Here is a 26540-nt window from a genome sequence, read left to right as displayed (position 1 = left end):
ATAGAGCATCGGCCTGCGGACTGAAGGGTCCCAGGTTCGATTCGGGTCAAGGGCATGTACCTTGGTTGCGGGCACATCCCCAGTAGGGGGTGTGTAGGAGGCAGCTGATGGATGTCTCTCATTGATGTTTCTAACACTATCCCTCTCCCTTCCTCTGTAAAAAAATCTATTTTTTTAAAGTTGCCTGTATTATCCTATATAATAAAAGCCTAATATGTAAATCAACCAAATGGTGGAACGACCAGTAGCTATGACGTGCACTGACCACCAGGGGGCAGATGCTCAACGCAGGAGCTGCCCTAGGCCAGCCAAGGTGGGTGCCAGCAGGGGGCCCCCTGATCGCCCTGACAGTTGCCCCACTGAGAAGCAAGCGGCGGCAACGGGTGGCCAGGTCGGCAAGCAGGTGGCGCCATGCTGGCAAGGTGGGTGCCAGTGGGGGTGGGAGTGGGGGGTCCCTAATCGCCCCACAGATCAGCCCTGATTGCTGGCCAGGCCTAGGGACCCTACTAAGGAAATAAAGGCACTGCCATGGTCATACTGCAGCTGTGTGTAGCTGGACCCAACACACCCATTTCTTCATTTTTACTATACCAAATTTGTCAATTTCCATTAAACACACAGGCTAGCCTTTGTAAAATTTCCATTGAGTTTCAAACTTGATAAACAGGCCCAGGAAATGACATGGAGTCATGTCCTGCCTAATGATGTTTTGGTCAACAATGAACCAAATGTACAAAAGTGGTCCCCTAAGATAATGGAACTGAAAAATTCCCATTGCCTAGTAATGAGATAGCCATTATAATGTTATATCAGGATGCATTACAACTGCCTACAGTATTCAATACAGTAACAAGTTTGTAGCCTTGGAGCAACAGCCACGGTGTAGAGTAGGCTATACCATCTCGATTTGTGTAAATGCACTACATGATGTTTGCTCAATGATGAAATTGCCTAGTGACAAATTGTTCACTGTATCTGGGGTCAAGTAACGCATGACTGTACTAATTACAGCAAATACAAATTCTTCCCAGGCTAAACCAGAAAGTTTAAAGCTTGATTATAAATTGTTAAAATTAGTCCACCACTTTTATTTCAAATAAAATCTTAACACAATTTCAGGGGAGAATTTCTAGCAAATAATAAGCAGCTGGGTGGCTCAGTTAGTTGGCACATCATCCCATACACCAAAAGGTGGCAGGTTCAATTCCCGGTGAGGGAACATACTTAGGTTGCAGGTTTAATCCCTGGTCAGAGTGCGTATGACAGGCAACCAATCGATGTTTCTCACATCTGTGTTTCTCTCTATATCCTCGGATGAGGATGAAGAAAAAATAAGCAGCTAGCTTAAAGACAAATTTTCCCATTGTCTGAATTTTCTTAATGCCTGAAATCATAAATTACTCAAAACCACCCTGTACTTAAAGTGGCAAGTCCTCCAGGTGCTTATTTAATGATGCAGATTTCTGGACTCTGCCCATACCCAGTGAATTAATCTCTGAGGAGGAGGTCCTAGAATATACATTTGACACAAGTTACATTGATGTACATTCAGTGAGAACTACTGACCAAATTATATAAACAAACCTGATTATTCAATCTTTCTACATAAGGCTTTTCTCTCTTCAGAGATTGTTTTCAGTTAAAAACAATTCCTCCTCAACATGGCTGGTGTGACTTAGTCGGATGGGCTTCGTCCATGTACTGAGAGGATGCAGGCTCGATTCCAGGTCAGGGCACAGTAGGAGTCAGCAGATCAATGTTTCTCACCCCCCTCCCTCTCTCTAAAATCGATAAGAACATATTTAAAAAACAAACAACAACAACAAAAAAACCCCACACAATTCCTCATTGGTCCAGCATGAAAAGTGGGCCAATATTGTGTTGTCATGTTACCCCCGCCCCCGCTTTCCACAAGCAGCTCCCAATTTTTACTTATGTATGGAGCATATAAGCTATCATAGCCACAGGGAGTGCATCAGAAGTGGTTCTATAGCCTGAGCCAGTCTGATAAGGAGATACCTCTGCTGAGCTTGAATAGGGACAGGTTGGAAATTACAGCTGCTACCATGAATGTACTCAAGTTGCCATAAGCAGCCTGAGAATTTCAACCACTGAGATGGAAAAAACAAGTTCCAAGCCCTGTATACTTCAGTTCAGTTGAGTGGGGGGGGGGGGGGAGAGGGGGGAGGCAGATGATTTCATTTTTAAGCAAAGCCACTTCATGGCTTTCAGTCACTTGTTTAAAAAATAAAAAAGGTACTAAGTAAAAGAAAACCTTTCTAGCACAGCAGAATGCCTAATATTCCCATCCATATGGGCCTAAAGAATGGCTGAGAATGCATGAACCTGCAATTTAGTCAGGCATTAACTTCTCAGCAGTGAAACTACAAATTTCCAGTTTACTTCTTCTAACCTTCACCATCACAGATCCATATCAAATGTGTATTATAATACGAAATTTCTACCCCCAAACCAGCATTTGATGATGGCCTAATATATTTTTAGTATGAAAAATTATCTTTTCATTATAAATAACACCAAAAACCTAAAACATTTTTAAAGTTCTGAGTTTGCATTCCAACCACAAGTTCAGCAAAATAAAAGTCAGCACAATATAATTGTGCATTCAAACTGAAGAATAAAATTACCAAATGTTGTCTGCCACCATCACTACCTCGTCTCCACCCAGCTCTTTTATGGACCACAGAAAAGAAATCCAGTTTAAAAAAAATCGCTAAAGTAATTTTTAAAAAGTTACACAAAAGGACCACTGAAGTTTTTGTGGGCTGCTGGGGCCATGTATCTCCAAGAACTCCATCAAAAACCTGTGTCTAGTCACCTATCAAGGAAGATACAAGTACAAACAAAAATGACTGTGTGTTTATTTCCAACTTTTAAAAAGGTACGTCAATTTATATGCAAAGTAGGCATAATTCCTAGCACCAGACAAAAAAAGCAGGTACCTTCAATATGTTGTAAATTCAGACACTTTCCCAATGACTTAGGAGTTATCCAAATCACTTAAAAGCATTCTCTGAAGTTTATCTTCTAACTGACCATTATTAATTAACCTTTATAAAAAGGTTCCCTTCCAGAGTTAACACTAGAACAAAAAGAATTTCACAATTTTTTATTGATGGCATTTATCCCATGGTTTAACATGTTAATTATACTGTAATAAACATGGCTTTAATATTAAACTTTTCCTTATTATCCAAAGTCACCACAGTCCATTTCAGTAAATATATAAAAATATATGCTTAATACTTTGTACAATACTGGTTTTTGGTCCAAACAAAACTGGATCAGAAAAGCCAATAAATTCACTTTAAGAATCCCCAATTTTTTTTTTAAGATTTCCAAATGGATTTAGGCAACTTTGAATAATGGGATTTACATAATAAAATCTGAGACAAGACTAAACAAACAACAACAAAAAATTCTAACACAAAATTAAAATTTCAAGTTCACAGATTTATGTTATGCCAAAAAGTACAGAAACAAAATTGTATTTACACAAGTTTCATAATAAAATAATGGAAAAGGCAAGACAGGTGATAGAAGAATGAAAATATAGAAATAGCATATAATTATTAAGTGGAGAAGGAACTAGATCTAACAAGTCCTTAGTATGGACCATTCTTTAATCAGGCTTCCTCTATCAGAAAATTTTAGTACACAATACACCCAACTCACTCACTTCACACATACACCAGCACAAACTCAGCATAGAAATCATTCATTTCAACATCCTCTAATCTATACAGAATTCCTCAGATATAATTACAATATCAATGCGTTCCATAAACGCATATCAACGCACATAATGGTGCAGACGAAGAGGTTCTATACAAAGCCATTCACTGAGCGGGCTCCATTCCTGAATTCAGCCAGCCTAAGCCAAATCAGTGAATAATTTGCTGGATCATAAAATATTTTCGCTGAAGAATCAGTCATCAGTCTATTATTTATTTTTAAAGGGCGTGGCGAGAGGTGAGGGCAGGGCTTTTGTAAAGAAAGAAAGAGGAAAATTCCAAAATCAAAGAAGTCCTTAGGCAGATTGACTTCAGGTAACTCCAGCATGTAGTACAATCCAGTATCTAAAAGCAGGACACCAGCTTTTGTTAAAACTTGTGTAAAACACCACTGCAATATTTATTTCCTGCGTCTAACAGCAGTCTTTATCTTGCGACCAGAAACTGAAGTTCCAGAAGAAGAGAACATATTTTTCCCATTTGACCTGTGAAAAATAAAAACTTCAAAATGTGACATGATGCTCAAAATTTTAGAGTCATAATATAACTCTAAATGTGACCAGTGACAAGGGGGGGAAAGAGACATTGTTCAAGTAAACATATTTCCTGCCGCACAGGACACATACACACTCTGCTCTTTTTTTCAGATCCTCCCAAACTATAATATGGTAAATTGATATTACAGAACATACTTGCCTTTACCTGAACTACACTGCACGTTGGTGATTTTAACAACAGAACACACATACATTCATGCACAAGCACACATCCTTACCATGATAAATTCTCCATTTCAACAAAAAGTCTCTTACCCCACTGTAAATGAAGCTGACGGCTGATTAAATGGGAAGCCCCCTGAGCCAGAAGGCTGGGCTGGGGCTGCAGGTGTGCTCGGATTCGCACCAAATTTGAATACTCCTGATGGATTGTTGTTTGTGAAATTGAAATTTGTAGTGCTGCTGCCAAACTGGAAAACTGAACCTATAATAGTTGAAGCAAAAAAACATTAAGGTAAAAATGATAGTTTTTCTAGAAATGACTCTGCCCTTTAATGCAAAATACAGTAAAGGGTTAAGCTCTCTTATGACCACTTAAAGAAAACCGAGTATTTTCTCCACTGTGGATCTTCAGAAAGTCCACAATGGAGAAATGCCTTCAAAATTATCAAAATGCTTTCCAATCCAAACCTATATTCAACCAAAAATCTTACCAAACATGGGAGCAAAATAATGATCCTTCCAGAAATGTTTGGTCTCAAAATTTTCTTCTCTGAGTACTTAAAAAAAAAAATCACTGGAATGTCTGCTCTATCAAAACATGGAAGTGGGAAGACAATGACACCAAGGAAAGAGATGCTTTTTAAGAAGAAGCTACAGGGAATCTCCAAGATAACTGGTAAAAAGGATCCCCAAGACCTCAGTTAAATAGCAAGCCTCTCTAGAAAGCCTGGTGGGAGGAGCAGTTTAGAAAATTCTGGGAAACTTCTTTCAGATCCTGAAAAACAGCCAATGTGCTTAAAAGTATCGAGACGAGATCTATGAAAAGAGGGAATCATTAACGAAGAGGGAATCATTAATGCCAGAGAAAACAAAATTTTGTGTAGGAATAATCCCAGTAGACCATGTGGCATTTGCATACTCAGATATTAATCTAACTGTACAGTGTCACTGTATATGTCATTACAGGGTGGGGCAAATGTTCGTATGGAAAGTAACACAATTAATTAATAACAATGCCCCACCCTGTATAATACATGTGATTAACTATATTAAAAGAACAAACACAGAAACATTTATTTAAATATACAAGTGAAAAGGTTTGTGTCATCAAATAGGAAGTGTCATGAGACAATTCGGCTGGACTGTCCCAGGAAGAGTACTAGAGCTGAGGAATAAATTCCTGAAGTAAATCTAATCACAAAGAGAATTAGAAAACACAACAGTTAAAATCTAGGCTAGAATGCCCCAAAATCCAGAAGGGGAGAAATGGGATGTAATGAATCCAATATCTAATTCAAAGAGTTAAAAAATGCTTAATGTGCCAAAGTTGGGAGTGTGGTTTATAGGTAAGACTAAACATACACTTCTCTAGGCTACTGAGTATGACAGACAATTTAAAAAAGGCATGCATGTTTCAAAGTTCAAAGAAAAATATCACATGTAAGACATATTAAACCTAAGTACAGATACGAAGTACATAACTAGTACACACACTCACTGGAATTCGGAGCTGTTCCAGAGCCAAATGCAGACTGACCAGGCTGCTGTCCAAACACAGGAGGCTGGCTACTGCTTGACACTGTCCCAAAAGTAGGTGGTGCAGGCTGAGAGCCAGCAGAAAATAAAGCTGCTGAAGATGATATAGATCCAAAGCCTGGGGGATTTGGCTGGCTGGCACCTTGACTTTGTCCAAATGTTGGGGTCTGGTTAGCACCAAATGCTGGACTGGCAGATGGTGCTGAAGGTCCAGTGCCAAACACAAAGGAGCATCCTATAGGACCAAAGAATTATGTAAATCACCAGGATAGCTAGAGATAATTCAAGAAATCTCTAAGAAGCCAAAAGCAAATTCCAAGCTTCCTTTCAGATTCTTACCTTGCTGGAAAAAATCCCACCAAATTTTGAATAATGATTGTAAGAATTGTTAAGAATGCAAATCTCTTTACCATTGTTTAGTAAGACTATATAGAATCTACATAAACAAAAACTTCACCCTAGCCGGTTTGGCTCAGTGGATAGAACATTGGCCCTTAGACTGAAGGGTCTCGGGTTCGATTCCTGTCAAAAGCACGTACTTCAGTTGCAGGCTCGATCCCGGCAGGGACTCATACAATAGGCAACCGATTGATGTGTCTCTCTGTCTCTCCCCCTCCTCCCTACCACTCTCTTTAAAAATCAATGGAAAAGGTGTTGGGTGAGGATTAACAAAAAAATAACAACAACAACAACAAAAAAACTATTAACGAAACTCCCCACCTTCATAGTCAAAAAATTTTAGATGGAATATATCGAAGACAACAACTAACCCCATCAGAAATTTACCAAATGCAGAAATCAGCTAATGTTGTATCATGTACACACTGCACAATGAGGACTAGTGTCTCATAAAATAATCCCAGGTCTGGTTACTTACTTGCAAAAACTAAACACTCTTGCTGAAATTAGAAAAACTGCTCCCAAGAGTTAATTATGTTAAAATTAAACACAAGATGTACATTACACCACATAGTGAATAACTACAACATCCCAAGTATAGAATAGGTAAAGGCGCCCATGCCATTTTGTAATAAGCTGCCATATTAATTTCTAAGAGTTGATATACTCATAATTAAGGCCAATCCAAGTACACATATGGGTTTTTGTTCTTTTTTAGAAGTACCTGAAGAGCTAGATGTGGTTGTAGCTCCAAAGTTAAAACCAGAGGTTGCAGTATTATTACTGCTGGCTCCTGGACCAAAGACAAATGGGGTAACAGCTGTACCCGAGCTGGATGTGGTTGCTGGTTTGCTCTCTTGAGGAAACAGCAAAGATTGTTGAGATGTACTGGATTCAGCAGGGTTACCAAAGGCAGAGCTGCTCACGGGATTGTTGGCCTGTCCAAACACAAAGGCACCCACTGGTGCACTGGATGAAGAGGTGGAACTACCAAATATGCTGCCACCAGCTGAAGTGGCTGGTGTACTTGAATTAGAGGAATTGTTGTTCAAGAAACTAAAAACTGGCTTTGCTCCACCTTGATCTGTATGACAGAAATTAAGAAACAAAAATTTTTAAGAACAAGTAATCACAGAAAGCATTTTTTTCTATCCTACAATCTCAGAAGTCATTAGAAAACAGAAATTTTTAATATAGATTCATTTGTGCCCTAGCCGGTTTGGCTCAGTGGATAGAGCATCGGCCTGTGGACTGAAGGGTCGTGGGCTCGATTCTGTTCAAGGGCACAGGCTCAGGTTGCAGACTTGAGCCCCAGTGGGGGGTGTGAAGGAGGCAGCCAATCAATGATTCTCTCTCCTCACTGATGTTTCTCTCTCCCTCTCCCTTCCTCTCTGAAATCAATAAAAATATTTAAAATAATATACTATATATGTGTATATAAATTTATTCATCAAATGTGCATGCCTATCTGTTATATTAAATTTTGCTGTAGTCAAATATATTCATCTTTTTTCTTATAGATTTTGTCTTAAAATATTCATCGTTCAGATTAATAAAAATATGCTTTATATCCAGATCTAACTGTATAGATACTGGATAACAAATTCAGACAGTGGAAGATACCTGAATCATATTTACTTTTACAAATATGATTTGCAATTTATGTTAGCAGGATTAAAACTTCAATTTAACCAAATGATAGCTAATTTTCCTGCAGCATTTATTGACTAGTGCATCCTTTGCTCACCTTTATGACATATTAAATTTAGTTACTGTTACTAAACTGATTTAATTATTATAGCTTGACAGTATGGTTTGATATTTAGTAAGGCAAACATATCTGTGTGCCTGCCCTTCTCCCCAAAATTTTTTGTACATTTTCCTTCTATATAAACTTCAAGATCCACAACAATTCCTCTAAGAACTGAAATTATATTGGGGGTTGGGGCTGGGAGGGAGAGAAATATTCTCACTCAGGAACAAGTATCAAATATGTTTTTATTATGTTAGCATGTAACAGGTTCTGTAGCTTTTATAAAATAAAAATTTAAAATGTTAGAAAATACAAATGAAATATGTTGTCCAACACTTTATTGCTGATTTTGGAGGAAAGCTATTGACTTTTATATGATGATCCTGAATCCCAACCACCTTATTGAAGACTTTTTTTGGAAACTTTTCCAATAATGTCTGTTTCAATATTGTCTACTAGACATGGCTGGTCACTTTATTGTAAGGGCATTAGCATGGGTTAGGAAAATGGAGATAACATTTTAGCTCACTTTCAAGTCAATATATAGGAGGGTTAAGAGGTCTATTTCAATAGAAACAGTATAGAGCAGCGGTCGCCAACCGGTGGTCTGCGGACCACCGGTGGTCCATGAGGACCAAAAGGTTGGTATAGAGAGCCCATGATTAAATTTGGTTAAACACTATCTCATTTTTATTCCTTTCCAAATAATATATAATTTAGCTTTTATTTTCTTTAAAGGGTGTTTTTAAATTTCCAAGTAAAAATTCAATACATAAAAAAACCTCACATCTATTTGTTGTATTCATACTATTTTTTAGGTTTAATTTTTATTTTGATTGTGTTTCCAATTTATTATTGCAAAATGTACATGGGTGTTCAACTTGATTCTCTGCTTATCTGAAAACATCTATATTTTGCCCTTATGTTTGATGAAATTTGGCTGGTTACAGAATTCTAGGTTCAAAGCCCATTTTCACTTTGAGAACACCGCCCTGTTTTTAGCATCTGATGTTACAAAATGGAAGTCTGATGCTAATCTGATAACTTTATTTGTGGCAAACAGCTTTTCCCTCTCTCTGAAAGCATTCAGGATTTTGGCTTGGTGTCTTAAAATTTTACTGGCTTTTGTCAATGAGTGGACTACTTCCATTTTTAAGACCAATGTCTCTCTTTACATCTAGGAAATTTTCTTCTACCACTTATCTGACAGTTCCCTCATCTTCTAAGCATTCTTATTCCAATGGCACTTGTGAATCTACTTTGGATCAATTTCTCTGTACTTTTGCACCATGCCCTGAAAAAGTCCAGTTCACTAACCTGATTACCGCCTATGTTTTTTCTGCTCCTCAGTCCATAAAATGATTTTGTTTCATTAACATTTTAAAATGCTATTTCATTTTTTTCTTCAAACTTTAAGTTTTCATAATTGCCTCCATTTCTGAGACTAATTATATTTGTCTATTTTCCTTTACGTGCTGATAATGACTGGTTATCTCTATTTGTAAGTAAAGGTCTACATATAAAAATTTCATTAGTTAGAAAATATTCATGTGCATAAGAAAGAATGCCTATTTTCCTGAATAGTATATGCCAACTCTGATTATAAAGCTCACAGAAGGGAGAAAGACACAAACAAATGTGCAATATTGTGGGCTTTCCATTAGAACTGTATTTCTCAAAATCAGATCAGTAGATCATTAAAATCATGAGGGATTGGAGAAATTAAAGCTGAAAATCCTAGGCTCCTTTCCTAAGAGTTCTGTTACTAGTCTCTCGCACATATGTTTAGTATAAACCATTCCTTGCCTTTCTGAGATATCAAAGACACCTTGTAAAAGAAAATGTTTAATACTTACCAGCTGTAGTACTGGTTTGAGCTCCAAAAGCAAAAGTGGCCTTTGCTGGCTGCTCAGACTCCTTCTCAGATGGTTTTGCCATACTGAAACTAAAGGTCGACTTTGAAGAACTCTCATCTTTGGTTTGCTCTGAATTCCCAAAGGAAAACACTGGTTGACACTTTGGCTCTTCATTGTCAGCTTTCTTCCCAAACACAAGAGAAGTAGAAGTGACAGGCTCTTGCTTCTCTTCTGTCCTTCCCAAAGCAAACAATGTGGCAGATGGCAGAGGGGCAGGTTCCATATTGCCAAAAGGGAACCCTCCTTTGGTGGCAGGCATTTCTTCTTTTTTCGCTTCTGATGTCTTACACGGGAAAGGAGCCACTGAGATACTCTTGGTTTCGATAGTTCCAAAGCTGAAGCTACTCTTGTTCTCAGAGGTCACCACAGTGTTAGCAGCAGCAGGAGTAGGGTTAGTAACACCCGTACCAAAACTAAAGCCTGTAGATGAAGCTTTAGGCAATTCCTCTTTCTTTTCTTGCTGCCCAAGATTAGTCATCCCAAACTGAAATGGAGCTAAAGAAGCTGGATTGCTTAAACCGGAAGAAAGTCCAAACTTAAAATTATTATCATTCTTACTGTCCTTTTTAACTTCTTCTGGTTTAGAATCAGATGAAACTCCAAATTTAAAATCTCCTACTGGTTTAGAAAATTTGAAGCCTTCACTCATAGGGTTTAAAGACCCAGAATCTGATGACATACCTATTTTAAAGCCTCCTTGATCTCCAAATTTAAAATTTCCAGTGCTTGGTAAAGTCTGAGAAGGCTCAGAAGATGACGGTATACCAAATTTGAAGGATGAGGATGCTGGATTTGAAGATGAGGAGGATGTGCCAAAGCCTTCAAAAATAAAAGACACCAAAAAGACACTGAGTTAATGTTATCCACTCAAACAAAATGCAAACCTTAAAAACCAAAGGGACATGGGAATAACTCTGAAAAGGACTACTTTGAAGAATATTAGCAATGGCAGCAAACATAGACCAAATTGCCAAAAATTCAGCATGAGACCTTTATTTCCAATCCTACAGAGATTTGACAAGTTTGATAAAACAGTATTACTAGGAATAACAGACACTTTATACATTGCAGGTGGATGTGTAAATTAGCACAAAGTTATAAGAGGCATTTTGTCAATATTTACCGAAAAATTACAAACACATATCCTCTTAGTAATTTCTACAGCTGTGTCATTTTTTAAAAGACAAATTAAACTCAGTGACATACAAAATGCCATATGCAATCTGGGAAGCTGTGAATGAAGAACAAATGTATGTCCAAGCTAATATGTGATAAAAATCAAGGAAGCACAGAGGCAGTAGGCACTTAATCAAACAAGGTAAAGAGATAAGGATATACAGAATCAGAGTATATTTTCTTATGATGTGCATAAAGAAACTTTGAAAGAGTAATAAGACTAACCATAGCTTTTTGACTGGTAGGATAGGAAAGATGAAAAATAAGCCAATGGGAACGAGATAGATTTTTCACTGTGAATCTTGTCATAATTTGATTTTTAAGTCTTATGAATGTGTTATTTACTCAAGCATTAAAAAAAAATTTAGCATCAAAGAATCAGAATACATCAGTGGAAACAATATTTAAAAAGATAAACAATACTGTATTGACAAGATCAAAGTCTTGATTTCATAATGCTTTCCTGTAACGAATAAATGAGAAATGGAATGCTTGACCGATTGGCCTCAAAAAGGAAATATTAAAGGGTCTAAGATATTTATCCATTACTCTGCTTACCCATATGTAAATAAAGACAAATGACAGCCACAGTTTACAAGCCCTCATCTTCAGATTTCCACATTTAATGATTACCCACCCTATTTTCTTCCCCTAAAAATCATAACTGAAAAACTGTATCAGAATCTCAAAAGCAAATGGCTATCCACATGGTCTCTAAGATACCTTAAGCTAATATTACACAGAAAGCTAAAAATAAAGGTCCCAAAAACCATATTAGTTATCACCTCTGCCTCAAAGGGACACATTTAAAGGTATGGCAACTACTGTATTACAAGTAGAGAATATGGAAAAGAAGCCATGAGGTATCAGCTACAGAAGAAACTAAAATGGACTGAATAGCAGTGATCTGAAAGCATTTCTCAAAATTTTGACTAGGAAGTGTCTCGTATGAAATAATTCATACAGAAATATGAAGACGTGAAAAATCCGGCCTCCAGATTACTTTGAGAGGTTCTTCCTTTATATTTATATAACAAATATTGAGAGTTATTTTTCTGGGACAATCAAAGCCCAAGTCTGGATTACTTCTAATAAGGTTCCAGGGGTATAAATTGCCAGTCAAATAAAAGGAAATTTATCTAGATGCCAAAGGGTTGTTAACAGTTAAAAAGCTAAAACTCTCTCAGACTCAATAATAAAATACAGATCATTTACCCAGCTGCAGAAAAGATCTCACTGCTGACCAGCAAATAATTCAACCTTACACTAATTCAGAGACAGACTAGAGGCCCGGTGCACAAAATTCAAAATTCATGCACGGGGGGTACGGGGGGACAGGCCACCTCAGCCGGGCCTGCACCCTCTCCAAATCCAGGACCCCTTGGGGGATGTCTGGCAGTTGGACATCCCTCTCGCAATCCGGCACATCTGGCTCCTAACTGGTCGCCTGCCTACCTGATGCCCCTAACTGCTCCCCCGCTGGCCTGATCCCCTTAACTGCTCTCCCCTGCCGGCCTGATCCCTCTAACTGCCTAACTATTCTACCCTGCCAACCTAATCGCCCTAACTGCTCTCCCCTGCCGGCCTGGTCCATCTAACTGCTCTCCCCTGCCGGCCTGATCGCCCCTAACTGCCTCTGCCTTGGCCCTGCCACTGTGGCTTTGTCCAGAAGGATGTCCAGTCTAATTAGCATATTACCCTTTTATTAGTATAGATGGAACTAAAAGTCCAGGGCAATACCTCATTTACATTAAGTAGAGAATGAATAATTTTAAAACTAAAGCTGTTTGCAAGTATTTCACTTTATAATGGCAATACAAGGAAGCTCTTTATCAACTCCTTACCTTTAAACTCAGATTTTGTGCCTGGCCTGGCACTTTCACATGCTACACATTTGGTGGAATCTGCTTTATTCTGCACTAGGCACACTTCACAGTCCCAGCTTCCCTCGGGTTTCTTGAACTTGTCTAATCCTAGGCAGCCTCCAGAAGACAGAGAGCTAGGAACTGTGCTGCTACTTGAAGCAGGTACTGAACTTCCTAAAAACAATGCAGAAACACATGGAAATTCTCATTTACATTATGTCAATATCTTAATGACATCACTAAGTCTAAATGTTCAATTTTTATTAATGTTTCCTATTAAGACAGAGAAAATGCCAGAAATACAAACTTACATTGTTAAAAATTTAATCTTAAAATGAATAGCTCATACTCACCTTGCTTAGTGATAAGCACCCCTTAACCCCAAGTTTGAATAGCCATGGTTTAAAAAAAAAAATCATGCTCATAAATCAGAGCCTAGGACTAAATTTTCCTTAAAAATCCTTGTCCACTTTCTTCAAGCAGTACAGCATTATAAGACATAAGGTAAAATTGTAGACAATATCGTAACATATAAAATACATAGCCACAGACCATATTAAATTCAAGATTTCAAAGCACAGATCTCTGCCTTTGAAATGATCATTTTTGCATAGAAGTGTTCTATCATTCACTTTGCAATTCTACTTGACACCACCTATTATATGTTCATGGCATCTCTGTTATAAGCTAGCCTAAACAGGCATTTATTAAACACCATAATTTACTTGGACTCTGTGAACATAGAAGATGAATAAAATGTTAACTTCTAAAGGTGCTCATAGTCTTAAAAGGGAAAAGTAAAAACAAATACATAGTAGCACCATCACCAAGAAGAAAAGTAATAAATGATTTAATGCAAGAGTACAACGAAGGAGAAATTATAAGGGGCAGGAGAAGGATCCTCAGAGGTGAGATTTAAATCTTTAAGCAGAATTAGCAAGTTCTATAGGGAGAGGAGGCTACACAGCAAGGATGGCTCTCAGCAAAGCAGAGTGTATAAAGAAATACAAGGTGGGGCAAAAGTAGCTTGACAGTTGTTAATATGAAAAAGAATACAATAAATAATACAAGAATAAACTATTTCATGTACTCACAACTGTAAGCCTACTTTTGCCCCACCCTGTATTGTGTTGAGTGAGCCATCCATTCTGGTATCCCTACTTCTCTAAATGTTCTCCAATTCTCATCACTTCTCCCAGTTATCTGATGTCTTACTGGTATGTTCTCTTCCATCATGCCAATAAAACTGCTCCCTGAGGTTCCATCATTGGTCCATTGCACTGCTCACAAGTTCTCATCTACTCTGATAACTTTAATCACCAACAAAAGTTTCCTGATCTTTATCTGCAATTCACACTTTTGTGCTTCATTCCTGTGGTCTCTTCCTTAGTTGGTAGTTCCACTATCCAACTAATTAACTTGGTTAGATGGCTTTTCCTCCCTTACGTATTTCTCACATCTTTTTCATTCTCTTTTCTGACCCCTTCTACTGCTATTCTCGTTTGCTTGAATAAGAACTTTCATACTGAGACTTATTCCCTTAAATCCATCCTTCCAAGAAGCAACCAGTGCCATGTTTTTCCTCTGGTTATTCCTTTAAAAAATTAACTTCCAAAGTTTTATTCCTGCCACTTCCTTAAATTGGCTCAATTTTTAGACCATCTTCTCTATTCACTCCACTAACTTTCCATCACCTTTATTCCCATGACTTACTAGAAAACTATGGGCTAATGACTCTAATCTGTATCTTTAGGCCAGAGGGCCCATTATCAGTATAATGGCCTCACATATATCTGAAAGTCAATTTCAACAGCTTGAAATCATCATGTCTTCAATTACACGTTATTCTATATCCTTCCCATCCTTATTTGATTTCATTAATACACATCACCATTATCTTTGCCTATATTATTGATGAAACCTTCCTAATCTGTCCTTTGGTCTCCAAATTTTGTCACCTTCAATTCTATCCTTCAAAAAGCCACCAAGTGATTTATCAAAATACAAATCTGACTGCATCACTCCTCTGCTTAAAATAATGGCTCATTTATAGGATGAAGTTAGCATTCTTTAATACATGAATTTCCTTTGTTTATGTGTAACAATTCACTGCCTGACTCAAAATTTTATTCTCCCATCAACTCAGAATTTCAGTTCCCTGCCTGTATCAAGGTCTTGTTATTATATATAAAATATGGAAGGAGAGGTGTCAGGTGGGAAGAGAAAGTTAATTCAGAATGAAGATTTTGAAATCTTATTCTCGTGGAGACATCCAGTAGGAATTAGATTTATGGCTCACCCCTTATATTCAGACAGAGATTTAGGCTAATAACTCAAGAGCTTTTCATTGCAGACACAAAACTACAAGTATAATTCCCAAAATACCCATATGTTTTATTTAGTATTCATGTCAGCATATATCTGTACCAAATAATTATATAACAATATTACAAAAACAGCAGAGTCATTTCCAGATGTGAATCTTTATTAACTCTTTAAAATTTGAACAGAAAAACAGGAAAATCTCAAACCTAACTTCATTTTTCTAGCTAAGTTAGAATTTTTTCACTGATGATTCAGTAACTTACTACCATTGCAAACTCTAGCAGATAGCATACAGGTATAGGTATCGCAATGAACATTCAGCGACAGCCTTTTCAGAAAGCAATATTGTCCACCCCTTAATAAAGTCTTCCCTGGAAATGACCACTAGCCATCCTCACTTTTACTTAGAGAAAAAGAGACTAAGTAATATTTTATTCTGTATAGAGGTTTGAGAAAGACTGCCCCCTTCTAAGACCTTTCAGCATCTATAACAGTCAACTTTGAAAGGATCATGAAGAACAAAAAGTTTATGATAAAATTGCATACAAAGAAGAGATCAAAGTATTCACTCACAGTCTATCATAAGAAACCATACAAATCTAGCCCCAAGCAAGTCATTTTAATCTCAATATAGCTTTAAAAAGTTAAGACGTATGAGAAAATTCTCAACCTGAAACACCTAAAATATTCTAGGTTGTTCTTAGTGGTTTTACAGAGAATTAAAATGTTCTACTAACATAATAAGCAAAATTATTCCAAACAGCCATTAACGTACCTGGTTTCTCAGACATACAGGACACACATTTATTGTCCTCTGGATTATTAGGAACACAGCATACTGGACACTCCCAAGACCTCTTGGGCTTTGTGAATTTATCTGCAAATCCTAAGGTACCAGTGGTCACAGTGCAGCTGGAAGATGAAGCAGCCACGGTGACAGCACTTTCTGAAGCCACTGGCAATGTAAGGACTCGCTTAACACCAGTTCCAGGTTTCGGTGTTTCACAAGCTACACATTTTATCGCTTCAGGCTTATTGTGCACTAAACAGGTATCACAATCCCAAGTTCCTATTGCTGGTTTAAATTTGTCTCCAAAACCTGTCCCTGATGCAGAAAGAGTTGGTTTGCCACTTTTACTTGGTGTCCCAATTCCAGTCTGTTTAGCAGTATCTCTTAGTGGCAATTTTGTCGCTTGACAGGCTATACACTTGCTGTCTGTAACTTTGTTCTGGAGTAGACAACTATCACACTGCCATGATGATCCAGCTTTTAAACTTTCCCCCAACCCAATTCCACTAGAAGAAAAGCTACTTATTGCTGGTCTTGTATAAACTACCGGGCTTGTGGTGGTAGGAATAGCAGCAAGAGAATCTGCCTTCGGTGATATGAAACCTATGGGGTAGGGAGAATTGGAAAAAAAAAAAGTTAGGGAATGCTTTCTAATCAAAACATTAACTGAAATATTATTACTGGAAGAAAACAGATTTACCTTATTGCTGAGTTATTTTAATCCAAGATAGAATACGTAAGGTGATTTTTCACCTAAGCACTATTAATTAATAGCATCTATAATAATAAAAGCGTAATATGCTAATTAGACTGACTAGACATCCTTCTGGATGACCTTCCAGACGAAGCCGGGGCTGTGAGGAAAGCCCAGGTCCTGGGTGCCAGAGGGAAGCCAGTGCTGACAGCTGGGGGAAGGAAGGCCTACTCTTGCACGTATTTCATGCATTGAGCCTCTAGTAAATAATAAGGGACACTTAGACCTAGTTAAAATCCTACAACAGATGTTTTATTTATAATATATCACCTTCCTCCTCTAGGAATTTCTATTTACTTTAAGTCAACCAATACCTAACTTAAGGCTTTAATTATAATAATTCATTGATCTATACTATTGTCATCAATGTCTTGTGGAGTGTCTTGCTACACTCTACATTCCTGCAACACTGACCTACATTCATAGCCTTCTCCCCCTCATCTGTCTCTCCTTTTAAGTGTTCCCTTGGCTATACCCAATGACTTTAAAATCTAATTTTCAAATAATTTTGTCCAGTCATAATCCACTACTGTGGTGTCCTTTACTTTCGGTAAAAACCAGCTGAGCTGTGTAGATATGGTCACTGGGAAGATGCCTCTCCAAAGTACCACAGAGTGGTAAAAATTATTTTTTAATTATACTAAACTCATACAGAGCTTTAAAATAGCAACCATTCAATGACAAATGATAAAATTCCAATAGAGATGTACCAAACCATCTGGTAAGGCCTAGAAATACAAAAATTATTAAGATCCAGTCAATCCTAATAGAGTACAAGCCCGTGCTACTCAAATACAGGCCCATGCAAAGTTACTAAACACTGATTCAAACAAAATTGCTTCAAATATCTCTCCAATATAATCTCAGAGCCTATCACATTGTAAGTATACCTTTTTGTAACCTCTGAAGGTATATTTAGACAGCTAATGTATTCATGTAGAACCATGAAGGAATAATAGGAAGATTAAGTCTTTGTACTAGACTAAAACTGTGGTCATTAAATTGATTCACTGAAACTACACTTCACTTGTGGGAATGACATTTCAATCCTTTATTTTAAATAAATTAATTTTTATTTTATTCATACAAACAAACCCAGTGACCCTGTTTGTCCTGCCTTCAGCACCAAAGGAAAAGAAAATTCAAGGGGAAGAAGATAAAGAAGGTTGTTAGATTTCCTACTGCTACCAAGAAATAATTCAGTCTAGGGCTATTTTTAACATAATGGCAAAACAATCCCACATATTTCAGTTATGCCCAGTAGTCAACATTTTGTTCATGATTAACTTGAGTCACTAAGGTTGTCAAAATTTTAACAGTAACCACCTCAAAGTATTACAGATTTCTATTCCTTCCACTTTTTCCAATTTTCTTAATTTCGCCTTCAAAAGAACATATGATCTCCTCCAAATTCTTGCTATTTAAAAAAAGTTTAAAAGGGAGGAGGTGTGGACATTATGAATACAAAGTGGAATTTAAAGAAGATAAACTATAAGAATTTGACGCTTACCTAACTATTTGGTTAATTCTAGTACAGACATTCTGGAGTTCTGCCATAACTGTGCAAAATCATCTATATTATTAAGACTCCTGTAGGCAGTATACTCAACTATAAAATGAGAGAGCTAATTAAATAAAACTAATCCTTCTAAATCTTGTTGTAGAAGCCAACTTTATTTTGAAATTTCTACTCAATCATACATGAACATCTTTGCTGGGTTTAAATTCTTTTTGAGCTACTATGTTATCTTATAAACACCTTTATATTATTACAGTACACATCACAATTGAACTTGTGACTATACTCTTTGATTTTCAAACTGAAAACTTATTCCTATTTTGAGGATTTCTAGTTGTTGCCTTCAAATTATTATATACTAGCTTTCATATCTTGTTTCAAATGAGTACTGTCTTTTATATATGTTAGAATCAGTACATTTGTTGGCTTTGAGACTATATATATATATATATATATATATATATATATTAATAATCTACAACATGGCAGTTTCAATACTCTGATGAGAAAGAAATGTCCAAGTATATCATCAAGTTTGTTTATTTACTTTCATTCAATATTGGCCTATCTCTATTAATAGGCAATTCATTTTCTCCTTCTATACTTGCCTCTTACAAATTTCATTTTAGTACAAAATCCTTGAATTCTAGAGAAATAAGTAGAGTTTCTAAGATCTTTCCCCTAAAAGAGTAACATTTGATTACATCTATATTCAGAAGTCAATCTCCTATCAAATTAGCCATAATTCTCTTAAAGCCTAAAGTATACCACAAACGACATTAAAATAAGATCATGAGTTTGTAATTAAAAATTTAGACTATCTCAAGGGCAGCCATTATCTTACCAGGATTTTTCAGAACATCTAGGACACTTCCTTCTTTCAGGGTTTTTGCAGGTCTAAAAAGGCCCTCAGAATCTTCATCTGGCTTCTTACAGCTTGTACTGTTCATTGCAGTGATATCTTGAGCTGTAATATTTTTTTAAATTATAAAACATATTATGCCTAGAAAAAACACTGGACTCAAGTTAAATGCAAAGACATTTTGCATTTAAAAAGATTTTGCAAAGACATTTGAATCAACTTCTAAAATATCATTTTTAAAAGTGTGAAATTCAAAGATAATGAAAAAATTACTTAACAATACAGAGTTAAACTGCCATTATAAGGAAGTAAAAATACTATTTCCCACACTATACATCTGTCTCCTCCAAATGGGCAAAAAATATAAACTATAATTATTACTGGTAATTCACTGGTAATCAAGAAAACCAAGTTGAAACATTGAAGAAGATATGGCGCTCAGCTGGTGTGGCTCAGTGTCAACCTATGAACCATGAGGTCACAGTTTGATTCAGGGTACATTCCCCGGGTTGCGAGCTCTATTCCCAGTGTGAGGGTATGCAGGAGGCAGCCAATCAATTCTCTCTTGTCATTGATGTTTCTATCTCTCTTTCCCTCTCTCTTCCTCTCTGAAATCAATAAAAATATTAAAAAAAAAAAAGAAGGTATGGCAACTGGGGCAAGCAGCTACCCCTCAGGAAATATGTAATCAATTACATAGCAATTTATACTACTGATTAAAAAACACCTTAAAAAATATTCAACTAAGGCAATTATTTCATTTCTAGAAATTCACCCTATGATTGAAAATATCTTTCAGGTACAACAATGAAAACCTGGATGATAGATAAATGCTCAATTAGGGGCAAATTAAATAAATTACAGAATGTTGACATGAAATGCTACACAGGCACAAAACAATCATTCTTGAAAGCAAGTGCAAAAGATTTTGAATGTTTCCATCTAAAGAGTAATGGTGCTGCTAATGATGAGTATCTTTTATTTAATGCTTTTACTTTTTATATGTTCCAAAACGAACATACCCTTTACTTAAGAAATCTATACACTGAGTGGCCAGATTATTATGATCTCTGAACGTATAATAATCTGGCCTGTGTGTGTGTGTGTGTGTGTGTGTGTGTGTGTGTGTGTGTGCGCGCGTGCGCGTATTAGAGGCCCAGTGCATGAATTCATGCATGGGTGGGGTCTAGCCAGGGGAAGGGGACATAGGCGGTTGGCCGGCCTGCCTGATGGTCGAACTCCTGGTCGAGGGGACAATTTGCATATTAGCCTTTTATTATATAGGATATACACTGAGTGGCCAGATTATTATGCGTTCAGAGATCATAATAATCTGGCCACTCAGTGTATATTGAGTATGATAATAGTTTTGTGGTTATATTTTTAGGTGGGCGTTTCTGTTTATATATATGTGTGGAACTGTTTCCAAATAACCGGATACGTGTGTTTGTATGTATAAGAGGGAAAGGTAGGAAAGAGGGAGGGAAGGAGGGACAGACAAGATTGGCCATAAAATCGAAAGGCTGAAGAGTATATGGGGAATCAATCTACCATTCAACGTTGGAGAATGTTTGAAATTTTCTACAATAAAACATAAATAACCAGGTTTTTCTTCTTGAGTGTTGGTCAGTTAAAAAGTAGTTTCAAAACAAATCCTGCCTAGCTATATATCTCTCACTATAAATAAAATTTAATTCAAAATGGATCAATGATCTAAATATAAGAAACCCATAATACTCTTAGAAGAAAACCTAGGAGGTATACCTTCATGACCACAGATTTAGCAATGGATTCTTTGGATTCTTAGATGACACCAAAAGTACAAGCAGAAAAATAATATTAATTTCACCAAAATTAAAAACCTTTGTGCATCTAAGGACATTATTAAGAAAAGGTGAGCCCTAACCGGTTTGGCTCAGTGGATAGAGCGTCAGCCTGCGGAATCAAGGGTCCCAGGTTCGATTCCGGTCAAGGGCATGTACCTTGGTTGCGGGCACATCCCCAGTGTGCAAGAGGCAGCTGATCGATGTTCCTCTCTCATCAATGTTTCTAACTCTCTATCCCTCTCCCTTCCTCTCTGTAAAAAATCAATAAAATATATTTAAAAAAAAAGAAAAGAAAAGAAAAGGTGAAAAGACAATCCACTGAATTGGAGAAATTACTCATAACTCATGTCTGATAAGGATACAGTATCCAGACTATACAAAAATGCTTACATCTCAGCAAAAAGAACAAACCAATTTTAAAATGGTTAAGAACTTGACTAGACATTTCTCCCAAGAACATATGTAAAGGGCCATCAAGCATCAAAAAGAGGGTCAACACCATTAATCACTATGGGAATGCAAATGGATGGCTATAAAAAACCTTAAAAAATAGTGTGGTAAAAATGTAAAGAATTTGAACTCTCATACACTGCTAGTGGGAATGTGAAATGAGCTATCTGCTAAGAAAAACAACTTTGTAGTTTCCTCAAAAGACCATTTGGCACATCAATTCCATTCCTAGGTATATACCCCAAAATACTGAAACCAGTGTTCAAACAAATACATGTACATGCATATTCACAGCAGCACTGTCTACAATAGCCAAAAGGTGGAAACAACCCTAATGTCCATCAATGGGTGAACAGAAAATCAAACAAAACAGAAACAAACTGAGATACAGAGAACATTTTTTTTTTTAAATTTTATTGATATTTTCCAGAGAGGAAGGGAGAGGGATAGAGAGCTAGAAACATCGATGAGAGAGAAACATCGATCAGCTGCCTCCTGCACACCCCCCACCAGGGATGTGCCCGCAACCAATGTACATGCCCTTGACCGGAATCGAACCTGGGACCCTTCAGTCTGCAGGCCGACGCTCTATCCACTGAGCCAAACCGGTTTTGGCCAGAGAACATTTTGATGGTTGACAAACTGGGCGGGGGGGGGCGGCGGGGGGGGGGAAGATGGGTGAAAAAGGGAATGAGAATATGTGCAAATTGTTGGAAATGAAATAGTCACAGGGAGGTAAAGTATAGCAAAGGGATTATAGTCAGTAATATTGTAAGGTATGAGATCATTTAGGTACTAGATTTATTGGGGTGACCACTTCATAAGTTATATAAATGTCTAAATACCAGAAACTAATATAATACTGTATGTCAACTGAAGTTGAAAAATAAGTATTTTTTAAATAAATAAAATAATCATCTGAATATTCATCATCTCCCCTCAATTATGCCCATTTCTTTTTTTTCTTTTTTTAATCCTCACTTGAGGATTTTTCTTTTTCTTTTTTAGAGATAGAGGAAGGGGGGTGGGGGAGAAAGAGACAGAGAGAGAAACATCCATATGAGAAAGAAACATCAATTGGTTGCCTTCCATACATACATACCCTGACTGGGGATGGAACCTGCAACCCAGGTATGTGCCTGACTGGGAATCAAACCCGGAACCTTTTGGTGTGTGGAATAACACTCCAACTTACTTAGCCACCCGGCCAGGACTTGAGTTCAGAAATTATGTATTACTATTTGCAGAGGCCAGCTAACCCTGATACATAAAAATGCTGTGAACTGAACAGTAAACCTAGAGAAGTAATCTACTGAATTTCTTATATGACTTCATTAATATAATTTGACTGAAAAAAGACAATAGGTAAATTTGCTATTGTGACTATCCCCCTCACAATTAAACTGTTAACATTTACATTTAGGGAGCTAAGTATCTCTGAGAATAATTACTAAAAAACATTGTCAAAAGGCTGGTATTAACCCTGGCCAGTGGCTCAGTTGGTTGGAGCATTGTCCCATACACGAAAAGGTTTCAATCCCCAGTTGGGATGCATATGGGAGGCAGTCAACTGATGTTTCTCTCCCACATCAATATCTGTCTGTCTGTCTGTCTCTCTCTCTCTCTCTCTCTCTCCCTTTCCCTTATTCCTCTCTAAAATGAATAAAAACATATCCTCCAGTGAGGATTTGTTTTTTTATGGTTGACTGCTCGTGTTTGCTTTTCAGAGCAAATTTCATTCAAATGAAAGCACTTATTAGAACTGCCAAAGGGGAAAAAATTTTGAAATATTAATCTAATGCATGCAACTATTTTTATGTAAAAATTTATGAAACATTTTTACTTACCTGCACTACTTGTAATTGGTTCTGAAACAGTACTAGAGCCAGAAAGTTCTACTGTTTTTGCAACAGGCACACTAAATGTAAATCCGATCTGCAAAGAAAAAAGTTATCCTTTCAAATATAGAGCTTCTTTAAATTCCAAGTGAAAAAATATATTGAATTTCACTTATTCTAAGATTCACAGTTTTCCATATTTTATCATCTTTAAAATTTTGAATGCTTCTTGTAATAAATTGTGGGTCATAGTTTAACAGCAGCATTTTTAACCTCTAAGGCAATTTTTTCTTTCAAAGCAGTATATAAACAACGTGTTCCTAATGCCCAAGTCTGGGTTTCTAAATGTCATTTTTCTAATAAAAAGTTTGAAACTTTTTGGATAACAGACAGATTTCAGGCACACAGCAGGGGAACTACAAATGACCTGGAACATCCAATTGACAGAAAACAAGGACAGAGTAAAAAACAGAGAGCAACAGGTCAAAATAATACATGTGCCAAATAAGAGTGGGGCAACTTAAACGCTGAACTTATTATTCTTACCCAAAATACTGATTTCTATTATAAAGAAATAAATATATCTTATGGAACATAAAAATCCAAAATTTACCTAGGTTAAAGACAATTCAAGAAACATTAACTAAATGCACTATGATTTAATCGATTAGTCTCTAATCTTAATTGTATCTAGGGCCAAGAGAAAACAAAGCAGCAATTAGAGGACAATCTGGAGCCGATGGGGGAATCTGAATAGGAACTGTTATTATTATACCACATTAAATTTTGTGGTTATAACTATACTGTGAATATGCAAAGGAATGTTCTTTTACTTAGGGCATACATGGAAAGTATTAAGGTAATTAACAAGTCTGCATCTTAACTTTCAAATGGTACAAGAGAAAATGCACATGCTTGTGTGTGTGTATGTGTATATGCACACAGTGAAAAATACATGTGTTCACTCATTCAAGTTTTCTGAACATTTTAATTGTTTTTAACTTGGAAGAAAAATAATGCTTATTTCTTACCACTGATGGCATCTTAAATTTGATAAAAATACAGTATGTCTTTGAAATCAATAAATATGAAATATTCCTTGGTTGCTACTTACAGATGATGGAGGTAGTAGTACATCTGCCTCTGTAGATTTTACAATTGGAGATGAAAATCTAAACATGGGACTGTTTGTGTTGTTAGGAGAGGTCATTTGTACCTGTTTTTCCGAATCATTAAAAAAAATATATACAAAAAGAGCTTTTTAGGAAAAGAAATTGACAATAAGACAGACCTTAAGCAAGTTACTTATTCCAAAGAAGCCAAATCCCCCCTTTAGATTAAAAACAAACAAACACTTTTTAACTTCTGAAAACTACTTAATAGTAACTGCTATAAAATCTGGCTTCCTATTGGAAGAGGAGTATACACTATTTTAGGCATGGATATTTGTCTAAAGAAGAAAAATAACATCTATAAGCTATGTGCAGAAGAATTAAAAGCCAAAACAAAAGCATAAAAATTTCAGGGACAGATTAAAGACATTAATCCTACTTGAAAAATAAAAAACATAAATCTATTCTTATACACTAAGTATCTTAACTGCAAACATTGGGAACAACATCTCTTTAATGCATTGCATAAGAATTGAAGAACACTCATTATAACAAATCCCATTATAATGTACACTTTTTTTAAAAACCAAGACACCATTTTCATTTTTATCTTCTTACTCTGAGTTATTGATTTCTATAGTGAAAATTAATTATAGCTTTAAACTGATACTAGGTTTTTTAAAATAAACAATAAGAAAAATAAAAAATCATCTCTATTTATACAATGGTTTTATACCTTATTTGTTAATGACTGTGCAGGACTAATTGGTGATAGAGAAGTTGTAATCACCGAGGAACTAAAATTGAAGGTAGGCAGTGAAGAACTGGTGATGGGTAGAGAGATATTCGGTAATACTGGTACTTCCATTTCCTAGAATACAGTATGTTTTAAAATTATATAGTTCATCTTTCATGTTATTCTTTTCTCTGTTGTTTTCAGGTAAAATTTATATAATTACAGGCAACTTTAGAATAAAAAGGTAGCACCATGCAATGTTAACAATGTGAGCTCCTGAATCAAATAAACTAAACAAGACTTGAATCCCTGCCACAAGCCAGCCATGTGACTCTGTGAACCTAACTGCCCTCAATACCAATTTCCTAAATGGTGATAATTAGGAAAAAATAATATACCATAGTTGTGATGTTAACATGAAACACAAAGCTATGCATTGTTCTGGCATGTAAAGCAAGCATTTAATAAATGTCAGTACTAACGACTTTGGTGAACTGCCTTGGTTTTTACCCCAATATAGCAAAGGCCACCCCAAGTCTCAAATGACTAACATTTACAACAGACAAAAAATAATTCCACTTCTGCTAATGGTGGAGTAGTTCATATCTCACCAATGCTCTGACAGATAACAATTATAAACTTTGGACAAATGATTAAAAACAGCTATCTGAAAACACTGGAGAGCAACCACAAACAAACAGAAACTGGAGGGGATAAGACACTTGGAAGAACAGCACTGGGTGAGCTTCTTTTGTTCTCTTTATGAGTTGCTGACAATGGATAGTTGAAATTCAGAAAGAAAACTGCAAAGATATTGGCTGAGAAATCAGAGGCAGAGAGGTGACCACAACAGTTAGAAAATGAAGGGAGATACAGGATTGAAGAACCACAGAAGGGTTCCCCAAGTCAGCATATAAACTGTCAATTCTCTGGCAGAACTGTAAACTAAATGCCTGTAAGGCAGACCAGACATCAAGTAGCCAACTAAGACTAAAGAGTTTCAGCTGTTGCCCAGCACAGAGGAGGGAGTTCACTGCCAGCTAAAACAATCTGAATACTTCAAATAGATGAAGTTCAGTATACATAAATCACAAATCAGTTAAAAAAGTCAAGCCCTACCACCCAAAAAAGGAAAAATAATGACCCTTTTAGGGAAAAGAAAACTACGAGAATCTGTTGCCATAAAATCTGCTCTACAGGTTCTTCAGG

The 26540-nt window shown here is 36.5% G+C and overlaps 1 protein-coding gene across 1 annotated transcript in view; it reads right to left on the bottom strand.

Annotated features, from left to right (window-relative positions):
- Positions 1–2859: 2859 nt before the first annotated feature.
- The window catches only part of NUP153 (nucleoporin 153), a 79268-nt gene continuing 55587 nt past the window's right edge, over positions 2860–26540 (bottom strand). Inside the window, exons 12-22 of the mRNA XM_080658281.1 lie at positions 25332–25466; positions 24598–24699; positions 23493–23580; positions 19352–19474; positions 16220–16837; positions 13099–13293; positions 10019–10897; positions 7134–7493; positions 5973–6245; positions 4568–4736; positions 2860–4240 (exon numbers count right to left, since the gene is read on the bottom strand). Of these exons, the coding sequence (XP_080514407.1) occupies positions 4156–4240; positions 4568–4736; positions 5973–6245; positions 7134–7493; positions 10019–10897; positions 13099–13293; positions 16220–16837; positions 19352–19474; positions 23493–23580; positions 24598–24699; positions 25332–25466 (3027 nt within the window). The 3' untranslated portion in view covers positions 2860–4155. The remainder of the gene's footprint in view (positions 4241–4567; positions 4737–5972; positions 6246–7133; positions 7494–10018; positions 10898–13098; positions 13294–16219; positions 16838–19351; positions 19475–23492; positions 23581–24597; positions 24700–25331; positions 25467–26540) is intronic.

This window comes from Plecotus auritus (assembly GCF_963455305.1).
Source record: "Plecotus auritus genome assembly, chromosome: 2".
NCBI classification, from domain to species: domain Eukaryota; kingdom Metazoa; phylum Chordata; class Mammalia; order Chiroptera; family Vespertilionidae; genus Plecotus; species Plecotus auritus.
The sequence above is the reverse complement of the archived record's forward strand: the minus strand, read 5'-3'. Positions and strand labels throughout refer to the sequence as shown.